The 22,612-nt window shown below is 39.8% G+C and overlaps 2 protein-coding genes across 2 annotated transcripts in view; one reads left to right on the forward strand and one right to left on the reverse strand.

Annotated features, from left to right (window-relative positions):
• Positions 1-946: 946 nt before the first annotated feature.
• On the reverse strand, positions 947-18,617 carry slc1a1 (solute carrier family 1 member 1). Its single transcript, XM_018693859.2, has 12 exons — positions 18,314-18,617; positions 14,788-14,928; positions 11,070-11,162; positions 10,783-10,897; positions 10,337-10,379; positions 10,089-10,184; positions 9,469-9,653; positions 8,129-8,236; positions 6,636-6,758; positions 6,240-6,434; positions 5,175-5,309; positions 947-5,063 (listed from the first exon to the last, which is right to left on the reverse strand). Exons 1-12 carry the CDS (start codon positions 18,411-18,413, stop codon positions 4,823-4,825), a joined length of 1,575 nt encoding a protein of 524 aa, XP_018549375.1. The 5' UTR covers positions 18,414-18,617; the 3' UTR covers positions 947-4,822.
• Positions 18,618-21,575: 2,958 nt separating this feature from the next.
• rap1gds1 (RAP1, GTP-GDP dissociation stimulator 1) overlaps positions 21,576-22,612 on the forward strand; it is a 28,045-nt gene continuing 27,008 nt past the window's right edge. Inside the window, 1 exon segment of the mRNA XM_018693835.2 lies at positions 21,576-21,968. Within this exon segment, the coding sequence (XP_018549351.1) occupies positions 21,965-21,968 (4 nt within the window). The 5' untranslated portion in view covers positions 21,576-21,964.

A 22,612-nucleotide genomic window follows, 5' to 3' on the forward strand; every position in this document is an offset into this window, starting at 1 on the left:
CTGAGCACAGCCTGGAGGCAGTAGTACGGGTTTGACGTCATAAGTCTCAATATCATTAATCTATCAAGCTGACATTGTGGAGTCCTTAGGTAAATCACCCAAGGGCTATTAAAAGCGAATTGTGTCTACGGCGATGCAGCTCTGCATGAACTACCATCATATATCAGAGAAATAGCCGCTCACCATGACTGTGAGGCATTAAGCACCAGCTCTATCAGGAACATTGTGATCTATTGCAGAATGGCTGCTGAAACAGATTTCTATTTTGGTGTACCACACAGGCCTCAGTGGCACTGCAGAGTTTTTCAGTGGTTTGCTTGGTCAGTTTTTACACAAGTCTTTAAATAATACTATAAATACCAGGCAGTTTGGAACTAGCACAGGCTGCTTTACTTGCTTGCAAAGATGGCAAAGGTGTGAGGTGATGGGAGGCTTTAGCTCAGTTCCATTGCAAGGAACTCTTCTGCAGAATGCAGCTGAAAAGGTGTTGTCTTTGGACAACAAAAGGTCTACACAGTCTACACAGAATCATAGTGATGACCATAGTGTTGATCTTTTTATCAGCCAAGAATGAATCTCAATGCATTTTACCATCCATCAGCTGGTGGCATGGATTTTCCATGTGGGTGCCATTAAACCTTTGCATAACAGGGTGCAACAAGATGACATCATTAAAAGAGCAACCATCCAACTTCAAATGATGGAAAACAATGTGGAAAATATGATGGAAATATGACATATATGTACATCTGGATTTATTGGATATGTCTATTTGCAATATTTACAAATTTATGAATATCTGCTTATGAAAACAGGTGGATGGAAACCTACCTATTGTGAGTTCCTAGCCTTAGCCTTAACCTTGTGGAGAATTTAAAGTCTCAATATCTTTTAAATGACTTCATCATGGTAAATATGAATGTAGACGACAAAATCAGACCAAAAAAACTGAGCAGCTTTCTTTTATTAGCTTGCAGTTACACATAATGTAGTGCATGTTGATTCACATACTGTACTCAAGTAGTAGTCTGTACAGAGAAGGGGTAGGCTGATGCCATCATAGTGTGCTTTTGAAATGTAGAATACAACCTGATTTGTGAAGGTTATCTGCACATCATCTCTGATCAGTATTGAAATACAAACAAGCATCTTCCTTAGCCCACATTTCATTTCAAATGTGGCCCTTTTGACAGAGTAGGGACGACTGAAATTGTAACACTGAGACAAAGAATGTATTCCAGACACAGTGGATTCGGAAATTTTGACTTTTTGGACAAAAGTAATGGGACAGCCCATCAACATGAAAGCCCAAGTAAGACACTTAATTTGTTATCCCTAAGGATAGAGTCATGTGAAATCACTACTAAACCTAACAGCACTCTTAAAACTTCATCACTTTATTGAACATTTTTATTATCCTGAAAATAGACAAAGTTGAGTTTTCAACACGTTATGACCATAAACTATCAAAACATCAACATGATACTTGGTTAAAGATAAAGCTGAAAGGTAATGTAGCATTTTGCAGTTGCTAATTTTTCTGTGCTGCTAACATTGCAACGTATTAACACATTAGCTCTCCCTTTCAGAGTAGCATTTAACATCAAGTAAAGAAGGTGTTTCACAGGTGTTTCCTCTGTGATTTTTCTAAGCTAGACCACTGAATTTAGCACGTCTAGCTAGCAAGGAATTTTTGAGAGTAGGCCTAGTGTTCGCCATTGCTAATTTTCTACGACAAACTAGCTAACTAACCGTTACGTATTAACATATTAGCTGGTGTTTAAGGAGCTGTACTTTACACAAACCAAGGAAAATTTCACAGGTGTTGTTATATTACTTTTCCCAAGCTGGACCACTTAAATTAGCATTTCTAACTAGTGGGGAATTTGTGATATCCAACCTCAAATAGAACACATTGTACATTATGGTATTGTGCTGTAAACTACTCTGGCAGTTTTATTTCTATCACAATCTGAGCAACAAACTGCCAAGAAGCTTATGTGTCATGTGAATGAAAGGCTCAGGTTCAGACAGTTTTGTTGTGATGTACAAATCATGTAGATCTGCAGAGTTTGCTGAGTTATGTTGCAATTATCGTGTTTTCTGCCAGGAGATTGGGACAGGTATTTGGCTCAGACTTGAGGGATTTTCAAAATGAAATAAAATGAACCATTTTACTTCGAACTATAAATAATGATAGTGATTATCATGCTGGGAACAGTGGTCATGGGACCAGCACTGGAACTGTACTTATTCAAACATATTGTATATGATTAGCATAAATAGCACAACAGTATACAACAGTACACAGTAGTACAGGCATACAGTGATACTAGTGTTGGTCCCATGCAATTTCTTTTCAAGTTGACCCCGCCATCTGAACAACTCCTAACCACTAATTCCAAGCTAAAGTCCTGTATGTGCATATGCAGGCATCAAAATATGCAGCTGCTGCATGGAGTCAAAGACACAGTTCTGTTACAGACATGGACATACTGTATGTATAAAAGAGCATAAGACCACTATTATGCTGTGAGCATCACAAGTTAACAGTGCAGCCAGGGAGCGTTACCATTAATGCAGACATTTGTGGTATTTAGTTTGTGCTGTGATTGGCCAGCTGTGTGGGGGTGAGAGAGTCACAGCCGACTTTTCAGTCCGCCTTCCACTGTGGTAAACATTTTTGTTTTCAATGTGGTTGCACAGCACGTCTAAAGAGCTAGTTCTGAGAAACCATAAACCAGCTCTTAGCTCTGCGTCTGATAACAATCTAAGAATAGCAAAACCATGCACATGTTTATGTATTATGCCCAACATGGGTGTGTTATGGGATGTTATGAACACTGCAGTCTAGCCCATTTTAAATTTATAGCCCTATTTTTCAGTCTTGTGTTGTGGCAGTGCAACTAACCAATCATAGCCCAGCCTGAAACAACACAATTGTCTGCACCCACATTTAGCTAACTAGGCATCTAGGCTCAAAGTAGACAAAGTATACTATAACATCAAAAAAGAGGGAAAAAAGAAAAGTACTTATACATTTTTATAGGCTTGCTAGTTAGCTATTACAACAGTTTCTCTGATCATTTGTCATTTTCCCATGCCAGGAGTTTCCAACAAAGCTGAACATTTGTATATGTGTATATGTAATGCTCAAATTAGGTCTTTTATCTCCTCGCCCTTTGCCAAACAAACCCTAATGTCCTCATGTTAACTAGCTAGTAACAAGAAAACAGCACCTGTAGCTTTGTTTGCCAAGTGGGTGATGGTGAACTGATAACCTTAGGGTGCTGATGACCTCAAAATCAATATCTGCTTATCATGGGCATGACAGGGGATGATGAGAAAAGGTGCGCCTCAGACAGAAGTGCCAATATTGTTATGTAATAACAACAATAATAAGCATTTTGTTCCAGCGAATGTTCTAGTTTGCAATCTTATCGCTGTGGCTACAAACCAGATGTTTTCAGGGGCTGGGTCATTTTGAAATGTTATAGATGACACTGCTGCTCTGAATTTTACAACATTAGATTTTTAATGCAGCAGTTGCTGTGGGAAATGAAACTACTAAAGAAAAAGCTGCCCTAGCTCTCTGAGTGCTGTATGCACCGCTGTGCATCTGAGCCTAAGGTCTGCAGCTTGTATTAAAAGAATACATTTTGGGAAATGTGCTCTGTATTTAATACACAGATATGAGAGTGGTATTGATAGTCTCAGCTCACTCTTGACAACAAAGCTAAAATGTGTGCTTCCCAAAAAAAGTGAAACTATTCCTTTAACCCGCTGTCGTTTCAACAGAAATGTTTATAACCAGCTAAATGAATGAAAGCTTGCCGTGCATCGGTGTCATAGCTGAGCTACCATAGCATTTAAATATACTTCATAGTGAAAATAAAGTAATGACACTTTTAAAAAGCACATAAAAAGACACACTTTGATTATCAGATTATTGACAAATAAATCCATTAGCCAATAATTAAAATGGTCTGCTTTGAGACGGTACAATCAAGGATGGCTAATATACTGTGAGTTTTCCCCACGCTGCTTAAACACAGACACTATTTGTGATTATTATTATTACTTTGCAAAGCATCAATAAATGTTAGCGATTTGGTTCTGAAAAAATGTCCTCAAATTTCACAGTGTTCAGTGACTTCATAAGCCTTTTTGACCATCTCCAGTCTCTGTGAAGTCTTCATAAAAAATCAGTCTACAGCCAGCAATCACAATCTCTTTAACATATTGCCTCATGCAACTCGGTGAAAAAACTCTTTATATGTTTGGCACAGTTTAAATATACAGATAGATATACAAGCAGTGCATCATGGGACATAGACATTTACCAACAGCCACACAATCATTCAAATCATTTTAGAGAATTAATGTTGAATCAAGGAGCAAATAAAGTAAGTGAACGCACAGTATATCCTCCTTTTTTGCAGAGTACATATACACACCTCAATTACATCCAAAAAGAATATCCTCACACACACACACACACACACACACACACACAGCTCTTCTTTTAGGTGCATCTTTGCAAGAAAGAACACGCTCTTATTCAAAAGAAAATTGACTTTTCTTAATCTTGGCACAATTTGAGTAAGAGGGAAGCACTTTAATCTAGTCGTAAATGTTCGAAGTGAAGGGTGATCATCTTGGATAATCTTAATGGAGGCTGCTATTGCTGATGTCTGAGCTCGGATGGGTCTGGTTGGATAGTTTTCCTCTCTCGTTGTGGTGCTGATACATGATGGAAGGTGTTCTGCTTTACATCCCTAGTAGCGTGGCACTTCCTCCGTGCCTCTGAGCCGGCCAGAGGCTAAAACTGGGAGGTTTCAGTGAAGGAGATTGCATCTGTCTTGTCGACGGTGAAGCCTCCGTTCACGTAGGATTTCTTCTCGCACTCTTCGTCGTCCAGGGTGGCCTCCAGGGCGAAGGGGTTGGCGACATCCACGTCTGATGTCAGGTCCATCCTCTCCAGCTCCCTCTTGGATAGTTTCTGGACGATGCCGGCTCCGTAAGCATCACCCAGCACGTTGATCATAGTGCGGAACCGATCCCTGAAACACATCACATAATAAATCTACAGCATCGATCATGTCGGGGTTTAAAGTTTTTCATAGGAAAGGTAGGAAAAACAATCCAGAGAGAAGGACAGCAGATAAACCTACAGGAGCCAATCCACAGCTACTATCAGGGTGACGTCACTTGCAGGTAATCCTACGGCTGTTAAGACTATCACCATGGTGACAAGGCCAGCGTTAGGGACTCCTGCTGCTCCAATACTGGCAACTGTTGCTGTTATACTGAAACAAAGAGATACAATGTCACAATTATTCCCCTTAATAACATTCAGAAATGACAGGTTAGGGCTGCATCAGAGAATATTGATAAAATGCCAACCATGAGGTTTGAAATAAGAGGACACATGAAACTATGACACAGAATGATGCCAGGGAATTGGGACAAAGTTACTACACTGAAGGTGTGTTAAAAAGAAACACAACTGGCACATACCCAGAGAGATAAGATTAATAATATAAATTGGAAACCTATGCAATATACGACCATATAAATTAGATATATGAATAAATGCATGATCCACAGCACAAAAACCTCACTGGTAACTAACGCTCCTAGATATAACACAAAACATTTTACCAGTTCTGTCTGTGCAGTAAAGTACTAAATGTCCTGACTGATTCGTAATCTTGTTTAATTTGTTTTAAACTCTTCCAGCAGTTCCTGTGTGGATGCTCGAGATTAGATGTAAAGTTGAGAATTCTGGCTCATTTTGTTTCTCCAACGTAGCTGCAGTGTCTGATTTTAGCATGAAATTTCAACTCCTGTTAAATCCATTGGTAAAGATTGTGGCACTTTTGTTTTGATTTTTTTTTATTTTGATTTAAACAGAGCTGTGTTGTGCTTGCGTCCTAGTCAGATATGTATGTTTGTATGTTTGCAGCTCCTAAAAAAAGCACCTACCTGCACATGAATTGTAGAATGAAGGTATTCATACATTTATCCTAATCCCAACCCTGAAACTGTGAGCTTTATTTTCCTAGTCAATTCCATTAAGATCACTGTATTTCTAGATTGCTCTGCACAGGAACGATTGTAGTTGGCTGTCCACATACAGAAGATTCATGTCTTAACAATATCATTCATGTTGTATGGTACATTTTAGATGTTGACCTAACTGTGTTGTGTTATGCCTCTGAGTTACTGAACTGTACCTGATGGTAACAATCTGACCGACATCCAGAGTGTAGTCATTCAGCTGGGCGATGAAGATGGCAGCCACCGCCTCATAGAGCGCTGTGCCGTCCATGTTGATGGTGGCACCCACCGGGAGGACGAAGCGGGTGATTCGCTTGTCGATACGGTTGTTCTCCTCGGCACATCGGAAGGTGACGGGCAGAGTGGCAGAGCTGGAACACATCCATCAGACTCAGTTTGCTTTATTACTGTGGCCCTAAGGTCACACAGTGGTTTCCCTGCTGCCCTGACTTTAAATATACTGCTGTTTTTTATGTTGTTTTAGGACAGTGTATGCAGGAGTATTGTCAGTGTTGAAATATGCAGAATATAATTTAACTTTACAAACAATACGGAGCGTGGAGGATTCTGACCTTGAGGAGATCATGAGCGCTGTCACCAGGGCCTGAGCCATTCCCAGTGTGAATGTGTATGGGTTCTTCCTCACAATGATGAAGAAGATGAGTGGCAGACAGACGGTGGCGTGGATAGCTAGACTGAGAGACACAACAGACATTATTACAACAAGCCAATACTGTATATTATCAGGACTTTTATTATTAGACCTTATGAAGATGTTAATCATCATTTATAATAATATATAAAGCCACCACTCTGGTGCAGCTTCTCATTTGTCATGTCCAACAAGTCAATTATTCAGGTTTTTAAAGACCAAGATAAACCTTAGCTTATGTTTAATGCAACACGATAACAATTTTTCATGTGAGAAATACACATGTGATTAAGCTCATTGTGAAATTAACATTTAAGATTAGAGAGATTTAAAAATTAAGATTCTAACAGGTTTAACAGGTGTATCACAATTTGTTACAGTCTTCTACAAAAAATTCTAACCAGTAACACACATAGTGCCTGATTGAAAATCTATTTTCAGTCAAGCCACTGTTTGAAAAGAGTTGGGTTGGTTAGGGTGTATGAATCTTAGTTTGCCAGGAACTGAGAGGATTGTTGGGGTGTGTAGTAGCTGAGTGACACATAAAACATAACTGCAGTGTCCACAGTTCAATTCCTCTGTTACATGTTGTCCCCCCCTTTCTCTTCATCTATTGTCACTACCAAATATTAAAGTTCCTCCCTCCAAAAAATCTAATTTTTGGTAACTGTATTTTTTCCACTTAATTTTAATAAAGAAATTGAGAAATATAATATCAAAATGGAGTGAGAAGAAATACAGCCAATCAACAGCCCCAATCATTTTTGGTTCAGTTTCTTAAAAGGGTGTAATGTTCACAGGTGTGATCACTGTCTGTAGCTTATTAGTGACTGTAACACACTTCACTTCTCACAGCCCTGATGAAATTTTGATCAGAAGTAATGGCCAAGGCTTTCATACTGATAAAAGGCTGAATTAAGGTGGTGCAGACTCAAATGTCATTTGACAGAACTAACTTCTCAGTGGATTTAAGCTTCAGTGCTTCTAAAAGGCAGATTTAAAGAGATTTGTCTTCACTTTGACATTCAGAAAGGGGGGGAAATTATTAATTTCTATTAATTTTTAAACAGGTATTGAATGCAGCATTCAGATCACTAGCAGAAAGCATGAACACTGCATAAAAAATAAGCCTGATATCGTCACAGGAACACTCTGAGCCTGGGACTAACCCTGCGACCCAACAGAGGGGGATTTACTGTACAGTCTTTTAATGGTGTCACTTAGATTTAGAGGTGTGAGCGAAGCTTTCATTACTGCATCTGCAGGTTGAGCAGTTTTAAATGTCCTTGGCCCTTATCAGTGGCCACACAGAGCTCAGCTTTTACTGTATCACTGGGGGGAGAATCGGCCCAAATGTCAACCATAAATCCCAGTGTCTGGAACCGGCGGATACAGAGTAATGGGACAACTTACCCACTCAGCACCGTCACCATGTAAAGACCCATCTTCCTGAAGATCTCCCAGTCTTCCACCTCAATGATCTTTGCAGCAATTAGGAACAGGATCCCTACAGGCATGTAGCTGGAGAGAACACAGGTAGTCTGAATTATCTGGGGTATAGAAGCTGAGATTATAGTCAATATTGTGTATTCAGAAATCCATTTTTAAAAACATAAAAGCCAAAAACTCTTTTGTTTCTGCCTCTCAATGTGACTACTGCTGTTTTCTGGTTACATGAATAAATAAATATTTGGATTTTGAACTGTTTGTCTGCCAAATGAAGAATTTTGAATATGTCAGTTTGCTGCTGGGAAAACTGCAATGGATATTCTACTGATTGGTACTATCTGACATGCTATTGACCCAGCGATTATTCTAATCTAGATGTTATTTGGACACAGTGTAAAAATGTGTTTCAATATTGTATCATCAAGTATCCAGAGAGTTCTGGCATTAGGTTTCTGGTTGGGTTTGGGCTTAATTTACATTACATTACATTATGCGATGAACTTAGCTCAGGTTTGTCATTTCTAGATGTAATTTATTAGGAACGTTCTCTTTTTATCTCACAGACTGCTGTGTCTCTATGTGTTAAATGTTACACAAGGCTACAAAAATCCAGTGGAAAAGAGAGAGACGTATCATTAGCAATACCGTACATTAGCATGGTGTTAGCTTAGCAGTGGCAGAAAGCAAATAAGTACATTTACCTTTGTTCTATAAATTGGTGCAATTTTGAGATGTTTCTACTTACATGTATTTTCATATATTTCCATTTGATTCAGCTTTATACGTCTTCCTCACTTACAGGGAGAAATGTTTGACTTCTTACTGCCTTTAAGTTTAAAAATATGGTGCATGACTTCATTAAAAATGCTGCTTACATGACAATGCTTAAGTTCATAATTCACATCTATAATTTGTACAATAATAATATCACATAGACCTCTGGATGATGAGTACTTTCCCTCTAATACTAAGTATATTTTGCTGATAATTCTTACACACCTCTGCTTTAGTAACATTAGGAACACAGGAGTTTTGCTTGTAATTTTTAAATTGTGGTGTTTTTACTTTTATTACATAAATGATCTGAATAGCTCTTCGACTCCTACAGGTGAGGCAGTTGTAAGACGCTTGAGTGTCATATGCTGCCACTAAACACATGAGAGAAATAACATAATGAGTCTGAGCTACTTGTGCTGCAGTGTATTTGTTTCACGTTTCCCCTAATGTTTGTGCTTTTCACTCTCGTATGTGCCTTGTCCTTAAGGGCCACCGTACACACCTGTAGCTCAGCCTGTTACACATACCACATAATTATCTGGACCAGTTTCATGGTTGCTTCGTTCAGGGCATCAAAAAATTCCAGGAGGATGCGTCCTTTTTCACCCATCTTCCCAATGACAAGGCCAAAAGCGACGCAGAACACGATGAGCCCCAGCACGTTGATTCCATCCGAATATGTCCCAATGATTTTATAGTTCTTAGTAATATTCTGCCAGGAGAGGAAACAAGGAGGCGATTCATTCAGTGAGCTAAGACCAGGCCAGGAAGCTGCTTTCACAACCACATTAGTTGACTCTAAAGGCCCATTGATAAGCTGTGCAAATGTTTTCTTCTGGATCACAGCCCACTGACCCTGAGGGTACTTATGGCTCATTATTGGGTCTTCTGATGCATTTAGATCAGATGCTGGTAGCCAGGTGCAGAAACATGAAACGTAAAGTGGAGCTCACATGGATCAAAGACATATAGTCATCACGTAAAGATCAAAACCCCAAAAGGCATGTTAATGGATCTTCCCAACAGAAGACACTGGTGAACTCTGGTGAAAATGTAGCTTTGTTTGCTTGACAAACAAGACAATGCATAACAGCATTAAGGTAGAGACTGCTATAGATGAACAGAATAGAGTAACATACACACTCACCTCCACTGCCGCCATGATAGTCGTTGTGAGAGGTGGAATTGTGGTGGTGTCGACCGGAACTTTTGGAGGCTCCAGCTCTTTACGCTTGGTCTTGTACTGGTGTAAACAGTCACATTTTACAACATCAGAGTTACATTCACATGGCTACATACTGTATACTGACGAGACCTGACATAGGATTAAACAACACTTTAAACATGCACGGGAAGAAGAAGGGGAACGAATGATGGACGTGCAATTCTTCTCACCTGCTGAAAACAAGCCTGCACCAGATTTTCTGGAAACATGTTTCTGTTGATGAAAAAGACAAGATTGACTACTACTTAGTTGTACTTAGTGTACTTAGTTTACTGCTCAGTCCTTGACAAAAAAGCAATTTCAGTCCAGGAGGGAACAATTTTTATATTCAGAAAGAGACTGTGAGGCAACAGAGCTAGAACACTAAAATCAGTCATTTGGAGATGGCTTCCCCAGTGATGACAAGATTTTGTCAAAAGAAACTTGTGGAGATTTTTCGTACATGCTACAGTTGGATTAAAGGCAGCCTCAGAACTCTGGAACTAAAGGCCTCAGAACTCTGGAACTAAAGGCCTCATTATGCTACAAACAAAGTAATTTTCACCCTGCTTCGACACAAAACTGATTTTATGATATTGAAGAATTTGTAGTTTCAGTCATATGACTGGGAGGTCACCTGATCAGGTCCAAGAGTGTGTCAACAGTTGTGACGTTGGGCGTGGTCCCGGCCCTGTCGATGTGCTCAGTTGTCTGAGAGACTCCCGGTTTGATAGTCATCACCAAAATAATTCCTGCGACAGATGACAGAGAATGCATCATACAATAGGTTTCATGTTTCGACCTTAACATTAAGATCATTAAACACTTTTACATAACTCTATGTGATGGACTACAGAAATAAAGAGGAGAATTACAGTGCTACTGAAAACCAGAGAAGAGAGGAAAGGCTTGAGAGAAGCTCACCCAGAATAACTGCAATGATGGTTGTTGAGAAGTAATAAATGACAGCTCGCAGACCTATCTTCCCTGATACCTCAGAGTCCAGGGCTGCGACACCTGTGAACAAAACAGCACAATGTTTAACTCAAGTTCGTACAAGACTCACCACACCACCGGGTACCAACACACACAATCTGATCTCACACTCTGTCTGTTTTGTAGATGGATTATAGATAAAAGGAATGCCTTTGAGTCTTCATGATCTTCATGATCAATTTGATTTCTGTGCTTTTAAGTCAAGAGGGCCGGGAGATTAAAGTGAAGTTGATGATGAAATTCAGTGTATATGTGTTTTATTTTACTTTTTAATGATATTAACTCTTAATTCTGTCCTTCAGTCAATCAATATTGCAGAGCTCCATGGACAATGAAATGCTGATGTACAGACTGATACAGAATACTCATACCTCATATACCAAATACACCATAGAGGTATTACTTTCAATGCTTATTCGTCATCATTACTATAAGGAACCTAGATTTCATACAAAAGCTGAATAAACTGAGTGCATTCACATGATCTCCCAGCAAGGTGGATCCAGGCCTGATACATATAACTCCAACAAGCCTTCCTACAGCTGTGAGTAAGTCAGACTACACAGTAGGAAATAAAGATAGCAGGTGGCAGAAAACTCCAGGGAAATGCAGGTGGGGAAAAACAAATCCCAGTAACAACAAGGAATTCAGGATCTGGTGTTGTGGACAAACAATGGAACAAAATGCAGAAATGGAAAAGTCTTTTTATTTGCAGCTCTGTCACACTGCAACAAATATTTTCAATATTTCTCTGTATCAGCCCTCCAAAGTCAAGTCAGGCCAATTTTATTCATATAGCACAACACACACAACAAAAGTCATCTCAAGGCACTTTTCATACGGAGCAGGTCTATTCTGTACTCTTTCTATTATTATATTTACAGTGTGGGGAATATCTACAAAAACACTATTCTAATCATTTCTACATTATGTCTACTTTTAGTATTGACCACATCAGCTGCCAATTTAAAGTATAAAGGTGACAGCAGTGAGTTTTATTCAGTTATATTATCAATGTAGACATTTTTTTTTATTATTATTATTACTTCTTTCCAAAAGTTCTAAATCTTTGTAGAACATATGGATGTAAGTGAATTGTATTATGTACTATGTCTCCTTCTTTTGCCAAATTCAAACATTAGGTTGTCACCAGAGCTATGACAGAAGGGTATTTCTGAAGTGTAAAGCATGTGCACGATTGTTCCTCATCTCTACAGAGCATCCTTATGGTTAGAAATGATGGGGCTGATATTCAGTTTTACTAGTTTTTGAGGGGAGGGACTATTTTTACTCCCAGGTGGATAATCACAGAATCACTGAATTACTGGCTCTCTCTTCCCCTGATGAAATCTGTCTGCTCGGGTTTCACTAAAGTGGTTATTAGGGTCAAGCCTCTGAGTTAAATATTAGCCAATATCTTTGTATCTAATGAGCAAAACTGGTCTGTGTGATGGGGAGGGGTTGGATCTTATCCTTTCTCCAGGATTAGACTGATATTAACTAGTGTCATTGTTTCAGGCAGATGATGCACTGATTCAGAACTATACTATAAATGTGAAATAATTCTAGGGAATGCCCAGTGTTCATGTATTTTAATGCTGTGTCATTTCTCTCTCCTGGATGAGTTCTCCCAGCATGCTTTGATCATCCTCTGTTAATGTGTGCAAACTTTAGAGAAGGAAGGACTCCTTTAGTTTCTCCTTTGTGCTATTTTTATCCAGAGTGGACAGTGTTTTAGAAAATGATGCAAAGACTGAACTAATTCCTTCCTCCCCACCAGCCTTTATAGCTGCTATTGGGTTATTATTATGACGTTGATTGATTAGTTGAACCAGACACTAGGTTTATAGCCATATTCATACAGATGCTGTTTCAGTGTTGTTGTGTAAAACTGAATTCAATGCTGACCTCACCGTCTGCATCTCTGTGAGATTTGATTTTGTTGGATACATTAAATGGATCTGTCTCTGCTGCCTTTAATTCCTTTTCCAATGCTTCCTGTCTCAAAAGTAAAGTCTCTTTCCTGTTGGGCAGATGTGAAATATCTTAAACATGCCTCTTCGGTTTCCCACTGAAGCTCAAGCTTGGTCCTCATTATCATTAGTTTCATGAGATAAACCAGTGTCTGCCTCCAGTCTCTCTAAATTCTGATCGTTTAATAAATATGATGGGAATCTCCACTTTCTAAATCCTTATTCTCATCTCCATGTATACCAGGGTGTGGTCACAAGCACGTTTTGAGTCAATATTGCAGGAATTTATTGATCCAATAGACTGGGAACACAGGGACAATAAAAAAAAAGTAATCATTAATAAAGTTATATGAGTTCTGTTCAGTTGGTCTTGGTCCAAGCGGAAGGAAAAACAAATCTACCACTCTGCATTATCTCTGTTAAGTTTAAGAGATGGGCTTAACCTGTGAAATATTCCACTTTGTCTCTCTTCATTTTGCAGCTATCAGCTGTCTAATTCCAGCCCAGCGGGGAGCCTTGCTGTGCTGCTGTGGATGTGGAGCAGGGATTAGTCAGAGCCGATGTAATGCAGCTCCTCAGTGACATTCTTCAGCAGTCACCTGGAGTATCAGTTATCCTGTCTCCGTGTATACGTTGTGGATGTGACTCCTCAGAGCTGAGCGATATAACCAAATAGACTGTCATCTTATCTTCACTGCACACAGACTTGCAACAGCCTGACACACTCTGACTGCATCTTATTACTGGAGATTACTATCAGCCTTAGTGACAAGATGTATTAGTCTGCAGCTGCACACAAAACACTTGTCTTTGGCTTTCAGTATTATTTTATTTTGACATAGCTAGTAAGTGCTAATTATTAACTCCTGCAAACATGTGACTGTCAGAATGAGACTAATTGTCACTTCTTAACAGTTAATCTCTTAACTGTTCATTAATAAATTGTGTAATCATTAAATTGTCATGAAATAGTGAAAAATGTGCATCACAAGTTCCCAGGGCCCAAAGTGACATCTTCATCATAAAACGACAAATCCTCACACTTTGGTTTGGGAAATCTTTTTGTTTTACTTGAAAATGAGTTCCATGACTGATGGATGATGAACTGTTTCAGCTCTACTGTCCATATACTGCTTTTGTTTCCATGGTTACCCAAAAGGTTGTTGTTTTTTTAGTTATTTCTTTTCAGATTTTACCCTGAGTCCAGTTCAGCTCGAGGTTTCTGCCTCTTAAAAAGAAGTTTTTCCTTGCTGTGCTGCTCATGGTGGGATTTGTTGGGTCTCTGGTCTAGACCTGCTCTATATGAAAAGTGCCTTGAGATGACTTTTGTTGTGATTTAGTGCTATATAAGTAAAATTGAATTGAATTGAAATTGAATTAATGGTATTGTAACACTATGTACACTAACACTATGTATGGCAATGTAAGTAAAAGACAGTGACAGAACAAGGACTCTGATGCACATTACCATGTCAACACTTTACTTCACACTGGCTCTGAACATTGGCAGTGAACATCAGTTATGTTCTGCAGAAATGTTTAATATGAACAGTTTTACTGGGTAACATGAACCTCAAGAGTATTGTTTATTTAAAGGCAAACAGAGTTTCATTTATTATTTTAAGACATACTGATCTTTGTGTTTTCTAATGCAGCAGCCAGATTGAAGTTACCTGTTATCATGCTTGAAATGATGAGAGGGAGGATGACCAGCTTCAGCATTCGCATCAGGATCTCTCCAGGGAAGCCGAAATACTGCTTGTGGAGATGAGAGAGGGAAGCATACTCTCTGACCACGACACCCAAACTGATCCCTGAAAGATCAGGAGAAACACAGAGTCAGAAAAAGAGAAGAAAAAAAAAGACATATCAAAGTGTTTGACTCACAGAACAAACATCTGTTATCTCTGTGTATTCAGATGTGGAAGCAGGATTAACAAGCGCAACGCAACTTCATCATAAGGAACATTTAAATTGGTGTCAGCTAAACAAATACATGATCAGCACTGCATGGACAACTGACTGCATTATTTTACAGGTCAGTGGTTTATGAGGCACAATGCACATTAGTGTACATTAAACATTATATAAATTTCCAGCCATAAATGCCACATATATCCCAGGCAGGGATTTTATGAATGCACTCCACACCACCACCATCTGTGTTATCGCACATACCAGAGCACCGTTAAATATGCCTGTAAAAGACTGGGATGACACAGCAAATTGTAGCTGGATGATACAACAGCATTTCTGCGTCAGAGTGTGACCCAGCGTATACTGTGTAAACTCACTCAGTCACACACTCACTCATACAGTCTTAATGCTTCAGCTGCTTCACAGGTGGAGCTGTTCAGTCCAGGTCTCCATATATAAACCTGCACCATGACTGGTGGTGATGGTTGCTGCTGTTTTAACATTTGTGTTACTGCTGAGTGATTTTTTTTTTATATATACCTGCTGCTTTACATTTCACATTGGTCACCTGTTAATAAAGTAACATCATAAGGTCACACACTAACCTATATTATATTTAATACTCTTTAATATACTTGTGGCTGTAACACCACATGTTAGATTTGTAAGATTTTGAAAAATAATTAAGAGTTTATTACTGTTCCTGTATGTTAAATCTAAAACTTAAAGGAATAGTTCTGAAATTTAGGTAACTTTTCTTTCATGTGTGTGTCAGTGTGTTAAGTTCAGAGCTGGAGGCACAATGTGGTTTGCCTTGCTGAAAGTGCTGGTATTATCCAACAGAAGTGCATGTGGAATGGTGGAATAGCCATGGATGGATCATGAGACAGTGGGCCACTGGGCACAGACAGGTAAAACGTCCCCCAGCCCTCCTACAGAGAAACAAGACCCCTCAGACCGGAGCAATGACAATAACTGTCTCTCTTTGTGGTTGTTTTTGCGTCTCCTTGTAGTAATTTTGACTCTGCCTGCAGCCTCCGTTTTGAGGCATTTTGTAGTTCTGTGCTGTGGCTTTGCATCTCTTCATATTCATTTCACGCCTCTTTCAGTGACATTTTGCAGCCTGGGCTTCACCTGTGGTATAAGTGAGGTCATCAAGATAAATGAACAACAGGGCATGACAGCCTTTACTCCTGCAGTATAACCTAACAAGTGTAGTATAACCTACACCTGACTTCATTCTATATTGCTAATTTTCTGTTTCTGTTATTGTTTTCTTTTAGCTCATCTATTTTTTTCTTCTGAGCAAATCAACTCTTGTTCATCTCCAAACTAACTGGTCATAGAGGACACACAGTGACACTCTAAGCCTCAAACACACATATTGCCTGCAGGTGGCATGTGTCCAAATTGTAGAGGCCTTTACTTTTAACTTTACTCTTGGATGTAGGTGAAGCACATCAGCCTGTCTTTATCTGCAGGTCTAAACTGTGCACCTGTCTGCTGCTCTGAAACCCGCTGGGTCAGATTTTTGGGTGCTTTGCATCAATCACTCCGTGTCCTTGTTAATTTCAACAGCTGCAGTTACTGTGCAACGATGGCAGTCATAAAGACTCACACCTTGGTTTTATAACAGCACAAAACAGCTTGCAATTTCCTCCCAGCCCTCTGATTATGTTTGAAACTCAACCTTGAACTGTGCTGAGGTCAAAACAAGGACAGTAAAGTGTGTTTTGGGGGAAAATTATTAAGTCCTAAGACAAAATTAAGACCTTTACCTTTAACACTGATTTCCATTTAATGCTGCATATGCTACAGGAAGCAACAAAACGTTTTTCATTCTGCCTTAATAAACTGATTTGTAGCCTAATAAGAAAGCAGACTGGGAGAGGCTTGTTGGAAAGTGAGGCCATCAAAGTAATTGAACAAGAGACTTTACTGCTGCTGTATAACCTCAGCCCTACGTCTGTAGAAAAACACAATGCAACATAAGATGCTGTTAGACATCAGCTAGTAAGCTAATATAGCTTATTGTTATGGATATTTTTTTTCTCAAAAACGTGATATACACAACATACATGTGCCATAGCAAGGAAAAACATTTTCAAATGAACTCAAATACTTGATAAATAAAATAAAAATAGTTATGAGGAATAGTTCAACATTTTGGGAAATGCACTTATTTGCTTTAATTCAAAGAGTGAGAGGAGAAGATTGGGATTCATTTATTGTGCATTAAATACAGAGCTAGAGCAGGGAGGCTAATAGCCTAGCCTAGCTTAGCGTAAATACTGGAAGCAAGGGGAACTGCTACTCTGACTCTATCCAAAGTTCATAAATACACCTACCAACACCTCTACAGCTCCCTGATTTAGAAATGACCCTCATGATATCTGTCTCTCATTTGCTTAATCAACATATAAAGTTCAAAACACAATTTGGGAGTTACATGTTGGTTGGAAGGTGTATTTTTGAGCTTTGGACAGAGCCAGACTAGCTGTTTTCCGCTGCTTCCAGTCTGTATGCTAAGCTAGGCTAATCACCCCCAGACTCCAGCTCAATTGCAAAGACATGAGATTGATATCTATCTTCAAATCTCACTCTCAGAAAAAAATAATGACATTTCCAACTATTTCTTTGACATACATGAAATTTGACTTAATTCAGTGACGTAAGCAGGTACTATTAACTAACGTTTAACAGAGGACACACACATCAGGATAAAATCAAATATATCAAAATTGAATTTAATAAATCAATTAAAGGCATTTTAACCTTTTGCTAGCCTGTGTGTTTTAAGCACCTGCAGATGGTTTGTACTGTACAGAGTCTATGCACTGTGCTGTGATGCCTCAGTGCTGGGATTCCTCATATAGACCCAGCATCGGCTGTCACTTTAGTCTGGTCACGTTTGACTGAGACACGTCCAGACACAGAGGGAGAAACCTGCTCTGGAGGACAGAGGCTGCATCTCCTATAACACCACACTCAGCACCTGTCCTCTATTCTTTTATTAAATATGATTATGAAATACAGTGCATGTACTGTATTCCTTAACACATTACTGTTGCTGTGTGGTCAAGCAGTGCAAAGCTGGTGCAGAAGAGGCTGATTTATTTCAACAGTGACAGCAGCAGAAAGCAAGACTGAATGGTAAAACAAAAAGGGAGGATTAGATGTGTAAACAGCAATGAAGATAAGTTAAAAAAAATGGCACCAGTGAAGGTGAAGTGTCTCATTCTCTCAGCATACATGAGCAGACATTAAGGGGCTTCCACATACCGAGCAGCACTGATAAAACCGTGGCAATCAGAAGCCAATTCCTCTTCAGCAAGCCTTTGAAATTCACGCCTCGTCGCTCTTTGTTGCCCATCATGTCCATGGTGTTGCTTTTTTCTCTCCGAAAAGGGTAGAAACAACAATGGCCCCCGTAGAGACACAAAAGACTCCTGCAGCCCGGGGATGTCAGATGCAGACGAGGCAGAGAGGGATGGAGGAGCAGCCGCGTTGCTACAGCAAAGGATGCAGCCGTCAGACTCTGCTGATAGCCAGCGTTGGTGTGAGGGAGGGAGTGTGTGTGTGTGTGTGTGTGTGGGGAGAGAGAGGGAGGAGAGGAGGGAGGGAGGGAGACGGTCGGCTTCTCCCTCCACCACCCTTCCCCCACACAAGGTGTCTCTGACATTTTCTCCTTTCTGTGACACCAGCCTGTGTGATAGGAGAGGAATTAGGAGGAAAAGACAGGTTGTGGTGTGGAGATAAATGTAAGAACCCAGGGGTTTTACATGATGACACAATCTGATTACATCCCCTTGTTGCCCCCCAACCAGAGTCAGAAGGTGATATGCTTATTAGAATCAATCATGGATGGAGGCACAGGCCAAGAACCCCTTGACCAGACCTCTGTATAAAGTGATTTTTTTGTAAAAAGTCAAACACAAAATAACCACTCTTTCAGTCTGGGCATCCGCTTCTTATGGAGGAATGGGGGCCTATTTATATGTCTGTGTCCAGGGGTCCATTCCCTCGTAATCTGTCTAACTATCTGGGTTATTTGAAGTGTCTGGCTTTCATTTATTACCCTGAATAAACAATGTAATGTACAGTTTATTATTGCCAAGCTCCTGGGCTTTGAGTATGAGCCCTAACTAACCCATGTGTATTAAAACTGAAAACACAGGATTAGAACCAGTTATCACTCTCATAATGATCAGCTGGTCTTAATACAGGGGCTAATGTTACATAATAACTCAGTCTAAAACTTTTGTGATGCTGCTGAAAGTTTATTTTGATCAGATAATGATAAAACTGATCAAAACACTGTAATAAACTGATCAGGTTTCCATTAAAAAAAACATGTTGTAACCCTTAGTACTCGACTCCTCACTGCTTACAGATAGCTCCTTACAAATGTAGTATGTGACTCTGCTGCCATCCACTGTGCTGCTGACAGCTCTCTCATTCTGTCACACTCACATATATTTCAAACTCACATCAATTTATATGTATTTCAGGTCAGGTCAGGGCAAGATACAAACACCCATATCATGAGGCGCAGAATCATAAAATGTGGACACAATGACCTTAAGTGACCTTTGACCTCTTGCCACAGATGATGACGACTGAGCCAGCTCTGGTCTCTGATGCAGCTGAAGAGTATAAAGTAGATGAGGCTTTAAATTCCTAGTCCTTGCTTTGTGCAAAAATATATTTTATCCCTCATTTCTTACAGTGTTGTGTCCATTAAGGATCACGTTATGACCAGGATATAGAGGATATATGATATATGATAGATATATGATTCTATTAAGGTGGAGCTAAATTTGACTTAAATTGTAAAAAAAAAATTACTTATCCTTCAAAGCCAACGAGAAGTATAAATGTAATTCTGCTAATTGGTTATTACAGTTACCTATATGAAATGGGAAATTTGTTGTGTGTCAAAAGACAAAATGTATGAGAATATAATAAAAGGGTAGATTCATATGTATGGCTTAAAATTTATTTAGATGACCACCCTCAGGATAAACTTGACCTTTTAGCACTGCTGCTTGTAAGGCTCTAAGAATAGCTGTCTTAGTATGTTGCTCATTTCATCCAACAGTTTTGTACTGTCAGCTGTAAGTGTTTCAGTGTCTAATGGTTTCTGATTCATTCACTCGAGTCGCAAATAAGCAACATTTGAACATGGCTGGACTCCTGGTCTTTCTGAGACTTTGCTGTGGCTGATTTGGACTTGGACTTGTCAATAACAGACTGCACACTGTTGAGGCCAGCCTCTATCTGGGTCAGACACACTTCCACTGTCCCCTCCCAGCACCAGAGCCATGGTTCTTAAGTTGAACAGGAAGCACAGCACAACCACTCCTGATGGTGTACATTGATAGCTTTGTGGCATATCTAGCAGTTGTTACATAGGAGGGGTCTTCCTGATAACTAGCTAGCTAAAAAGACAAAACAAGCAACAAACGTTAATCTTGTTAATGTCTTATAACTGATCTATAGAGACATTAATGAAGATGATGGTGTTTTACTCCTCCTTTCTCAGACTATACATGATGTTTTCAAGGGGAACACAGCTCTTCACAGCTCTTATTTATATCAAGTATATCATTACTATTAGTCATCTCTATTCATAACAATAATAGATAAAAAAATATTTTGACATATTTCAGTCTCAGGTATCTCAGCAGACATAAAGTACACCATAAAAGAGAGGGGAACTGTAGGTGACCACAGTGCCGCTCTGTGGACAAAGAACACTGTATCAGTCACACAGACTGTCATCCATTACTGACTTATGTGTATTTACATTGATTTATATTTTGTACATTATAATGTCAGTGCATTCTGAGTGGACACTGTGGTGAGATTATTTTGTTATCTAGGAGTCCAGGTTATTTTAAATTTGTACATTGCTTGTTTTCCTGTCAGTGAAATGACTAAAATGCATTTTGGCTGCTGGCTGTCTGACTGTTCTTAAACACACCACCAAGGGGACCACAGCAGTACCATCCAAACAAAACAAAGTAATGTAACTATTATTTGGTTTAAAAGCAGGGCAGCCGGTTTCCGACAGCTTCCTCTTTCTTCTTCTGCTTTTAGCAGCTATAAAAAACCTTTTAAACCCATTTGATTGAAAAATGCATGGATGGGTATTTTTATATTGGGTTACAATCACACATATAGTGTATGTAGCTGTAACACTGTATATGTCTGCTCCCCTGGAAGGATGTAAATTTATAGTATAGTGCCGTAATCTTTATTTTGAAAACTGACTTCAGTGCTCCCAAATTCTTTGGTCTGTGTCCCCTAATTATTATTATTATTTTGCGTCCTCTTCGGAGGTTCCATTGGGAATCACTGTCTTTCCATGTGGGTTACTACTTTTAATTGGGCAAATGATCTGGGTGCTTCCTCATGGTCCGGGTAAATGTCTGCTTGGCACGTGACTTAGTGCTTTCAGATGTCTCTGGCTGCCACCTACCGGCGATTTTTCCAATAACATTGTGTTCCTTAAGAAGGTTTTATTTTGAAGTTTGTTTCCGGAAGTCCTAATTTTCATTCCGTTTGGATGAATTGACTGTGGCATGAGACTGAGCCAGTAGTCCGGGGGAGCGTCAGCCAGCAGGTCTTGACTGTTGGTGTGGATATGAGAGGAAGTCAGATGTGTTAACCTGGTAGTCAGCCGGTACACAGGCCGCTGCACAGCAGCATCCATCTGAGCGGGACTGCCCGACCGGCCCGGCGGCTGTTGTCGCTAACTAACTGGCTAGCTAGCTAGCGAACCCAAACCCGCTAACTTCACCAGTTTAAGGTGGTTTAATTGACGAACGGTGTGGGGAAAGAGGGGCCTCCGGCTAGTGCGACTCGGTTAACTGCTGCCCTGGAGATCTTAGCTGCCCGGTTTATTTTCCGGAGCAACATCCTGCTGAGATGGGTGAGTAGACAGCTAGCTAACCAGCTCGCCCTGAGCCGAGTTAGCTAACAAGAACTGTTTTCACCATTTATCTCAACCAATAATGGTTACAATGAACACGTCTGCAAGTAACAACGTATGGGTGATTGTTGACGTTATGAATCATGCATTAATTCCAGAAGAGCATGTCGGCGACCCTCATAGTTTTCTGCTGTTTTATTTTAACGGTGGTCATGGGAAAAGCTGACTGTGGCTAAATCTTGTGTACGTGCGCGTGTCTGCCTCAGTGCTCGGGTGGGGTAGCTTCCCTGACTCCATCCACTATCCGCTCTCAGTGGTCGTTATCTTTTCCCTGTAGCAGTGCTATTTCTGCTAATGTTATGCATTCTCATTGCCTTTGTTGTTGACCGATGTGATTCAGCAGAGACTTGAATGGCTCGAAGGTCCAAGTTGCTGTGTGAATGTACATCCCCTGAAATGGCAGTGTGCTGTTGATGGTGTAGATGGCACTCCTCCATCTCCACAGCTGTTATGCAATAGGATCCAGCAGCCCACTTTGTGTTGCTGTTTATACTGCACTGCTCTCTATAGTGTGTTTTTGCTGGTTATTGATGATAGATATACACCAGTTACTCATTGTGACTAATCTGGTACTGCATCTCCAT

The sequence above is a fragment of the Lates calcarifer genome, linkage group LG14 (genome assembly GCF_001640805.2).
Source record: "Lates calcarifer isolate ASB-BC8 linkage group LG14, TLL_Latcal_v3, whole genome shotgun sequence".
NCBI classification, from domain to species: domain Eukaryota; kingdom Metazoa; phylum Chordata; class Actinopteri; family Centropomidae; genus Lates; species Lates calcarifer.

Bases quoted from the DNA above. Each gene is read 5' to 3' on its own strand.
- slc1a1 (XM_018693859.2), bottom strand. From the start codon at position 18,413: ATGGACATGATGGGCAACAAAGAGCGACGAGGCGTGAATTTCAAAGGC. The intron at 11,163-14,787 runs GTAACTTCAATC...TTTTGTTCACAG, and splicing joins CATTTCAAGCATGATAACAG to GTGTCGCAGCCCTGGACTCT. The intron at 6,435-6,635 runs GTCAGAATCCTC...GATGTGTTCCAG, and splicing joins GCGCTCATGATCTCCTCAAG to CTCTGCCACTCTGCCCGTCA.